The sequence below is a fragment of the Phoenix dactylifera genome, chromosome 2 (genome assembly GCF_009389715.1).
Source record: "Phoenix dactylifera cultivar Barhee BC4 chromosome 2, palm_55x_up_171113_PBpolish2nd_filt_p, whole genome shotgun sequence".
In the NCBI taxonomy this organism is placed as follows: domain Eukaryota; kingdom Viridiplantae; phylum Streptophyta; class Magnoliopsida; order Arecales; family Arecaceae; genus Phoenix; species Phoenix dactylifera.
In genome coordinates this window covers 18,756,139-18,766,007 of record NC_052393.1, presented here as the reverse complement: position 1 = coordinate 18,766,007, position 9,869 = coordinate 18,756,139, and the positions used below count along the sequence as shown (strand labels likewise).

The following is a 9,869-nucleotide window of genomic DNA, read 5'->3' as shown; positions in this document are numbered from 1 at the left end:
TTCCGAAAGACCAAAGTAGGATTCTTACACACTTCTTACACACACACCCACACACCCACACACACACACACACACACACACACAGAGAGAGAGAGAGAGAGAGAGAGAGAGAGAGAGAGAGAGAGAGAGAGAGAGAGAGAGGGGGGGGGGTCTAAACTAGGAACCTTTGCAAAAACTAGGCTGCATTTGGTTGAATATCATAATCTAGCTGTAATTATTTGACTATATATATATATATATATATATATTGCTAAACTGTTGGAGTATTTGACCTAAAAAAGGATATAGGTTGCCGATGGAATTGTTTAATCAAAACGAGAAGTTATCCGGAACCTGCAAGTTCCAGAGAAAACTGAAACACTTCTATTGCTAGTTGGAGATGAGCTGGAACCCTATTCTTCTCCGGACAAGCGTACTAGGGACGACCGCGTACTAAGGACAAGGTTGAAGGCCCACGTTGGATTTCTGTGTCGCTTGGGCCTAGGTCCGAGCATACAAATCATCATCATCATAGAATTAAAAAATAAATAGCGGCCAAGGTTGAGCACATAAAATAGATCAGCCAAGAAAGCAACAGCTCGAGCAAGAAAAGAACCACCCCCGATGCGAAGGCCTCACTCGCCTTCCGGCCTGGCAAATAAGCCAGTGCATTGAACCTGATCAAAATGATGCATCATGGGTGAGAGCCACGAGAAATAGATGAGCCAATGGTCCAGTTCTCTAGTCCACATAGGCTATGAACCGGATCTACTTTGATACTTTTTATAGCAATCAACACCTCATCCAGAGATCTATCTAGTGCATAACTAATATGAGATTAAACATATGCATGATAATCTCCATTGGTCCAATGATCAACAGAGATGCTCAAATAACCTAAAAGCCATGGGAGAGGCCACGTGGCTCGCCCGACACCTGAGGTCCATGAGGCAGGCTGGGTCAAGTTGAGAGACGAGGCAGGCAGTTTCTTGGAGATAAAATTCCACAAAGGTGCCATGGAGATACCACCCCTCTGCATCTATGATTCAAGTAGCTCCCTCACCGGCAACCTCATGGTCTATCCATGCATCACCATCTATGAGTTGTTCATGGACCACGTCACCTGACCAGGCGACGACGTCCGGCTGCTGCAGTTGAATGGAATTGTGCTCAATGGGCAGGGGCTTGATTTGGAGGGGGCCAGGTTCTTCAATCGGCTGTGCAGCAAGGTTCAATATGTTTATGAGACTAAGTATTTATCGAAATCACCAAGTATCATTAATCTAAATGGCATAATTTGCCGATCGTTCTCCTGCTCCGCTCACAGCAGACATTCTTTGCAGCCTTTGCCTATTTCCACCCTCCAAGATGGTTATGTGCTCGTTTTGTATATATGTATGTATGTATGTATGTATGTATGTATGTATGTATCTGTATCTATATATATATATATATATATATATATATATATATATATATATATATATATATATATATATATTATAATAACTTAGAATTTTATCTAAAAAAAGCTAGCGAAAGGTATTATTTGGATTTATTTTTTCCATTTAAGTCCTGACGTTCTCGTGAAACTAAAGGTTCCAATACATTCAAATCTAATCACAAGCACCACAATCGGCTTATGATCAGCCCCAATGGATCCATGCTACAGTATTCTCTGGTCCACATAGGTTATGGGCCTGGTCCGCTCTAATACTATTTGTAACAACACAGGATTTCACCCCAAAAAAATAGCCAGAAGGTATTATTTGGATTTCTTGATTCTGTATAATTACCCAAGATCTACCTGCGTATAACTAATGTGAGACTAAACACATGTCTGCACAGTCCTCTCTGGCACACACGCATGTTTGTATGTATATATGTAGTTGAAGATGCGTTTATTCAACAGTTGTATTAGATGTCTTGAATATGTAATGGGTTGTCTGAGTAGATTCAGGATTTATGGAGGAATATTTAAAATAATTTCAAGTTGAAAGATTGTGTGCTCCACAGGGAAGTAAGGACGAGCATGCCCGGGCACACGTACGGATTTCAGACAAAGTTTTGTTTAAGAGTTTCTTACTTGACTACAGAGGATCGTAGTGTATTTAGGCTTGCCACAATGGCGACACCGCTTTGTTTCATGCAATCAATGAATCGTGGAAGTGTATTTCCAAGTATTTGGATCTTGATAATTTGATGTGGGTGAGTCTTCTTCCCTTTCTTTAAACACACGCACGCACGCTCACCAGAAAAAAAAAAAAAAAAAAAAAAAATCAAGGTTGTATGCTGATGTTTTTTTCCTCAAATGTTGCATGGTCGAAGGCCAAGTTTCATTAACTTCGTAGGGGAGAGAAAGTTGAAACATTTTATTCCACCGAATTAAAATCTAGATGATAAATGGTAGGTAGCAGACTGAATAATTATGGATAGTAAGGTTGATATGTTTAAAATCCAAGAGCTTCCAATTAAAGCATATAACCTTTTATTCAATCATATATCCATTAAAGCCAACTGAGTAATGTCCTAAACCTGGACAAACTCTTCCGGCAAGGAATCTCACCCAGTTGTCCTACTATAAAATATTGCATAATAAATAAATAATATGGGATTTGAACCGATTCTCTCCGCCTTCTAATCCATTAACAATCCTAAATGAGTATATTTTACAGATTTGTTTTTGGTTCAAAAATATTCCATTTAAAAATGACAGAATCTGTGTATAAGTTTTTATAACTTTCTTCATTAAAAATATTTAGGTTTCGCCGTTCCATGGCTTCTTCATTAATGGTTAGGTCTGAGCTATGCAATGGAGCAAAATTCGTTCGCGAGTCAATCTCTTTATTTTTTATTAATCCAAAGCTTTTTATTAATTATTATTTTTATATTATTTTATTTATTTATATCGATATTGATTATATTTGTGTTAATGCTTTATCGGCTTTTATGATTTGATTTATATACCATACATATTAGAATCATATATAATTAATATTTTTGTTTTCTCTTTCCATCATCCTTTCATTTATCCGCATTCCTTTATTTTTGCTTTTCAGCTCATAATCATTTTTTTTATACAAAGTATTTAATTTCAATCCACTAACAATCCTAAATGAGTATATTTTATAGAATTTTTTTCGTACAAAAATATTTTATTAAAAAATATTTTTTTAAAAAATGTCAGAACCCACGCCCTCTCTGTTGAGGACCAGAACTTGAGTGCGGCGCCTTTGGACCAGTCGGCCATCCTTTCCTCCTGGCGTTCGGCGATAAAAGATTTCTTCTAAGGAGGCCGCGCAGCCTTTGCTAACTTTAGGAAGCCATAAATTAACAGAGAAGTACATAAACTGACCTATGTTCTTTTTGTCCTTCTTGTGATGTTATATTCTCCTCGCTCAAATATATTTAATTAGCATTCACCGTAGTTAATGTAGCATCAAAAATATGAAGCTGGGACAAGCAAAGAACACTTTGAAAGCCAGAAACAATTTCAAGGCTTGTGAATGTAGTAGAAGCCAGAGCTTCAAGAACACAATGCGTAATGGGATGACTATAGAATCCGATGAATATAGCTATTTGCAATATTAAATTATAGTCAGAGGCCCCTGTGTGAAATCTAGTGGAAGCCAGAGCCTAGAGTATACATCATTCGCAAACTATGAAATGACTCCAACATCTGACAACAAGAGTTATATGAATAATTAAGCCAGAGTCATTGCCATTATAGCTTTTACAGCCCTTGTAACAACAGGAAGAAATGAATTCAGGTTTGGCAGAAGTGACACTTGAAGCCAACGATAGAGCAAAACAAAGATTGAAGAAGACACAGGAAATTAGCATCCAACCCAATTTTAACTCTAATCCAAGAAATAGAAGTATAAAAGACTATCTAGATGTTAAAAGCTGTCATATCAAAAGGAGAGTACTCTCTCTCTCTCTCTCTCTCTCTCTCTCTCTCTCTCTCTCTCTCTCTCTATATATATATATATATATATATATATATATATATATATGTATATATATATGTATATATATATGTATATGTATACATATATTGTAACCAATGGATTAAAGCATCGGTCTGGCAGTAGAGATGGACAGATCATTAGAAACAGAGACAGCATCGATCTAGAGATCACATGGTCCAAGGAACTTCATAAATTCTGGGGAGACCCCAATTATCCATTAATATTAAAAATAAGAAGTTAAGCAGATGAGGGAGAAGTGACATTACCATCATGCAAATTAAGAGTATTTTCCCTTCACAACCACTTAAGGTTCAGAGGCTCGAAAACTCAATTAAAAAATGACAGTTATCATCTCTACATGATCGGCTACTTACAGGATAGCATCAATAGAACAGCCATTATATGATATTCAAAAGGTTTCCAAGCTCAAACTAATTTTATAATTATGAACAATGCTTTCTGCAAGAGCCAAAAATATTGGAAAAAAGCGCAAGAAGAAAACTGAAGTTATTTCGGTAATTTCCTTCTTATTGAGCTGAGACATTTTTTGTGATTCTAATGTGAAACCACATGAAAGAATATATGGTGAATGATAAAGAAATTACACAAGATCAACTAACTTGAATGTTTGTGAGAAGTCTTGTCAGTTTACTAAGTGTTTCTCGAGCCGCTACTGTGTCTGGATGATGCTCACCACAGATTGAAGTCCTGATAAAAATAGCTTTGCGAATGAGGTCATCCCCTATGTCATACTGTCCACCCCTAAGCATCAGTTTTGCTCTTGTTTCTAGAACAGTTGCTTTCAAGAGTGTCAAGTCCTGCCAAAGATATGTGCTCTGAGCATCTGATTGACCTGCTCTAATGCAACAGAATGATTTATCAAACCATTTCTCAAATCTTGAAACCAATGACTCTGCAGCAATATCCAATGCATCGGTTGCAAGGCGTAGAAGTTCTAATGCTGCAGTGCACCGAGAGAAGGTGCTGAATGTATGTATGGCTAGAGGCAGAACCACACGTTTTATGAAGAATAGCAAGTCAGATGGTCTTGGCTCCACAACCACAGGATCGGTTCCAAATCCAAGAAGTAAGAAGCAAGCTGCCCATAGATGGTCAAAAGATTGAGAGACGGAGCCTCTAAGGAAAACTGCTTGAAACGTAGCATGAGCAACTCGAGTGGCCCCCCGTTTGCGAGCATATAGCTTGACAATCTCATGAAAATGGATGCGATCAGTTTTTGCGCTACTTCTCGCAATCCCAAATCTGATCAACATGGATGATGCTTCAGCTTCAGATCTCTTGATATGAGATGCTGTAAAGCTGCAGATTAGTGCATGCAAAAGCTTCTTCCAGACTGGAGAACCCTGACGATTCTCTGGAACCTTATGTGCAGCCAAAGCTAAGAGAGAAATTGGAATTGCTGAAGGAGCAAACCAACCACTTACTTCAACCATTCTGGTTGCCAAACTCCTTGGTCCATCAGCATGGTCAAATATCGAAAGACAGACATCTAAAAGCTGAACGAGGACTGTATGTCGTCTCAATGCAGGAACTTCTCTATCAGTCCATGCCAAAACTCTCGGAGGCATTCTATTTATAGTGTCAAGCAGCCGACTCGGAGTTATAGGCAGCTCAGAAAGAATAGCTCCTACAATACCAAGACCAAGTGTAAGCCTGCCGAGTTTCTCCTCGATGGCTTTAAGAGCATCAATTTCAACTATTGGATAGTCCTTCATGCCTCCCATCATCAAAGACATCGCCTCGACACCGGATAAGTACGAAAGCTTCATTGGCTCCAAGTTCATTACTCGAGGAAGGCGGGTGGTTATTATGAAATGCGTTTCTCCACCAAATCGTGGCAGAAGATCCATTATAACTTTTTGATCCCACCAGTCCTTCTCATTCTCCAAGTTATCAATGACAATTAAGAATGGGATGTCCCGCATTAGCTCTTTCCTTACTCTGGAAATGGCTTCTTCTTCCTGCTCTTCGAAGCACTTCATCTTTCCTTTTTCAAGACAATTGTTTTCAATGCTCAGATCAACATCCAGGAAAGTACATAGAGCCAGATAGTTCTGCCGAATATATCTGGTTCCCCCTCCCACCCACAAGACCATCTTGTATCTCTGGGAGAATCTGTATGCATATTCCAAAACCAATTCTGTTTTACCGATTCCTGAATCCCCAGACACACAAGCAATACCCTTCCCGTACAGCATCTTTGTCGATCTTTTTCTCCTACCATACCTCCCTCCATTCTTTGCCCTTAAAGGGGGGCATTGCCTATGTGGACTACCCAACCTCTGCATCTCAATTTCCTTCTCAGACTCCTTCCAGAGAACCGGCTCTTTTCCTTTGATGCTGCCTTCTGATTTCCGATCCTTTGCTTTTTTCTCTTCACAACAATTCCCAGACCTTCCTATCGAAAAAGCTTTTCGCCTATGGCTGGTCTTAAGTTCAAAGTATTCTCCTTCTCCAACCCCTCTGACATCTCCAAACAAAATAAGCTCCAACTGAGAGAGTTCCTTTTTCCGACCGACAAAAGCTTCATTTCGAGGATAAGGGAACTCCTCTTTCTCCACCCTCCCTCTCCACCTATTCACTCTATCCACCACACTTCTCCTCCCCAATCCTGCAGCCAAAAGAACCACAGCCTGTAGTATGCATTCTCTCCAATTACCATCAAATGCCTCCAATTGCTGGTCTACTACCCGTTGAAGTCCATCTATAGCTTCTCTCCATTCCCTTTCCAAGCCACCATACAGCATCCACAACTCACCACCATGTTTCTCCCACAGTTCTCCCCTCTTTTCAATCATGTCTCTTGCAAGACAATCAGCAGCGCTCAAGTCAAAGTAAACAGGAACCAGATTTTTTCTATCCAAAAAATTTCTAAGCTCCTCTATGCTATAAGGGTTCCCAAATGACTTCTTTGTGAGGATCACTACTCCATAGGTAGAAGCGTTCATTATTCTTTCTACCATATCATAGCTGCGAGAATTCCTGCACCAGGCCCTGTCGGATGCGAAGCAACTAATCCCTTGGATTTCCAACTCCGCACGAAGCCAATTGGTAAATTTCAGCAAGGAGGGTTTCCGCCCATGAAATCCTATGTACACATCACAGCTCCTAAGCCTACTAGCTGAAGAAACCGAAGCTGAAGGCTCAGTAAATGAAAACCTTCTCTGGCCTCTCCCCAATCTCTTCTGCTTCTCCCTGCGAGCCAAGTGACAATTACTGCTTCCTTGGCTGTAATTAGATGAACTGCCATTGCAAATACCATTAGAGGAGGAAACCGGACTGGGGTTGTTGTTAACATTTCCTGGAGTTCCAAAATTACTGGAAGTGCAGAAACTTGGAACGGGAGATACATCAGATGCCACAAAGTTGATACCAGATAAAGATTCTGGTTCAGTCACAGTGCTAGAACCAAGATGACCAACATTTATAACAATACTATTGGAAGTGTTTGCAGCGTCAGGTCGGACTGCTTCGGAGCCGAGCACTGGTGATCGTGGCGAGAAGAAAGGCGACTGACTTGCAGAGACAAATGCAGAGGAAGAAGATGAAAGATTCCTTGAGATTGTCGCAGACAACGCCCCAAGAATGGAGCTTTCTTGTTGAAGCTCCATATATCCATCTTCATATGTTATCCCGCTCTCAGTAATGTTAGAACTTCAATTCATTCTAGGCTGCAAATCTCCCTGAAACATGGAAGTAGAGCAATTCAACAAACTAGCACCTTAAGTTGGAAGAATAAGCCACTGCTTCAAAATTCTAGTCGCTAAAGCTACCATTTTACATGAAGACAAAGGCTAAAAACTTTCAGAATATAGCACTCAATTAATATTTCACTACCATACTGGCTGTCTGAAATCTCTGGAGAAGAATACTGATTCTCTCACCTTCTAGTTCAGAGCACGTGGAAAATTACTTGGAACCCAAGCTCTGAAAATTAAGTGTCAGATTTCTTTGTGACTCTAGGTAAAGAAATGGATTTGCAGTATCTATTAACAGGGGAAGAAGCCTCAAAATTCAAATAGCGATAAATTAGAAAACAACACTCTTATAAATTCATAATGAATAAGATACCAGGTTCCTGTAAAATCACTTACGAAATGAACATGAAAGGTCTCAAATATTAGTGATACGCTCCATGTTCAAGATAGTAAATCGTATGAAAATTTAGCATCTAATAACTTCGAAGGAAATGGCACATATATGCCTCCCACAACATCTAAAAACAAGAAAAGGGAGGGGGAATAATAAACACGTTTTGGAAGAAAAGAAGAAGAAAAAAAGGATTTTTATATTCATAATGATGGAGAATAGAGATTGCCCATAATGATAAATCGCTGCAAAAAATTATTAGAACGTATGCATCAAAAAATGAACTTTGGGCAGGATATGCACCAAAAATCTGATGCAATTCCATGAATCCGGTTGGAAATTAGACTTTTAAGAATTCCAAAAGAAAGGAGCTTCTCCAGGCATTGGCATTTGGAAAACTTTCTACCATTAATTATTCTATGCAAAGAAACAGGAATCTCTCCTAATGTCTAGATCTGAGCTTGTCCTCTGCACAAATGAGTCTCAAGATCTAAAATTTATACATTGCACCGAAAAAAGATCTTCATCTTTAACATTCTAAAATCCAATTTTTAGCATTCCAAAGAAAAGCAACCAAAGAATGAGTTTGAAAGGAAGAACCACCAGAACTTTCTATCCGGTCCAGATCTTAACATCTTTCACCAAAGATTAAGAATTTCGGAATTAAAAAAGAAAAGAAAAATACAATAGAAAAACTCAGAAAAATCTAGAACTAAATAGATGCTCGGTTTTCCGAGATTGTTCTCTTTTTCATTAAAACAGGGGGTGGAAGCAGAAAAGTTGATGAATAAATGGTAAAGAGGGGATTGAGAGGGACTTGAAAGCAACACATATTCCAATAATTTGAGAAAGAAGATGCTTTGATTGATGAAGAAGATGAAGGAAACTTACATTTTTCTTTCTTCACTTCCTTCTCTTTCCAAAGCCCAATCAAGAGGAGTCTCCCCTCCCTTCACCTGCTCTAAGAACTCTATATGTTTCCATGGGGGCAAAGACGAAGTATAATAGTCAAGCGTGAGATAAGGATACTATTGACTGGTTTCACATTTGTTGCCTTTCTTTTATTGGTTTCCTATTTCCACCCCGATTTTTGCTATGATATTCCATAAGTGGTGCATTTTCCTCATCTTTGCAAATAAATAATTTGGAGGAAGAGACCAGCTAGAAAGGGCGTGTTCAAAAAATTGAAGGGTTAAGATAGTAATACTTTTCGGTTTTCCTTGGTATCTGTGGGTATAGCTACAGTGCACTCCCATGTTTTTTGCCCCTTTTCCTGCCTTTGTTTTTGGAAGTTAACAGGTTGCAAGTGACGAAAGATTGGTGAAAGAAACAAATCTGTTAATGCTAGAAATATACTTATGCTAGAAGTGGTACCATTTGGTCCAGAATCTCCTGTAGTCCTGTTCATATCTTAGCTTCAATAGTTTCAAACACATAGAATGGCTTTCCTATGACTTTCTGATTATGATTTAGTTCTTATTATTTGGAAATATGAATAATTTTTATTTACATATCATATGCTGATATATCTTTTTGTTTGAACATCCTCAATTTTCTTCTCTGGTGCTTTTTTTTTTTTGTCGCTGAAACGGATGAATCATATAATTCTAGTATGAATACATCCAATAAGATAAAAAAAACAACAAGTCGCATAGCGTTTTAGGCAACTCCCAAGGTGCCTCCAGAGTGACTGGCCAGTGGCCACAAACGAAGCCAACCAGTCCGCTGTCCCGTTTGCCTTGCATGAATACATACTTGTCACGTTGCCACTCATCATAGCTTGAATGTTTCGAAACAAGAGGTGGCCCC

At 38.9% G+C, this 9,869-nt stretch overlaps 1 protein-coding gene across 2 annotated transcripts; it reads right to left on the bottom strand.

Moving 5' to 3' along the window:
- Positions 1-4,356: 4,356 nt before the first annotated feature.
- LOC103715472 lies at positions 4,357-9,084 on the bottom strand. Of its 2 annotated transcripts, none has more exons than XM_008803099.4 (2): positions 8,952-9,084; positions 4,357-7,654 (listed from the first exon to the last, which is right to left on the bottom strand). In XM_008803099.4, exon 2 carries the CDS (start codon positions 7,580-7,582, stop codon positions 4,562-4,564), a length of 3,021 nt encoding a protein of 1,006 aa, XP_008801321.2. In that variant the 5' UTR covers positions 7,583-7,654; positions 8,952-9,084; the 3' UTR covers positions 4,357-4,561. The 2 variants fall into 2 exon arrangements, with proteins under 2 accessions (XP_008801321.2, XP_038979521.1); XM_039123593.1 differs by lacking the exon at positions 8,952-9,084 and adding an exon at positions 7,856-8,898.
- Positions 9,085-9,869: the final 785 nt, after the last annotated feature.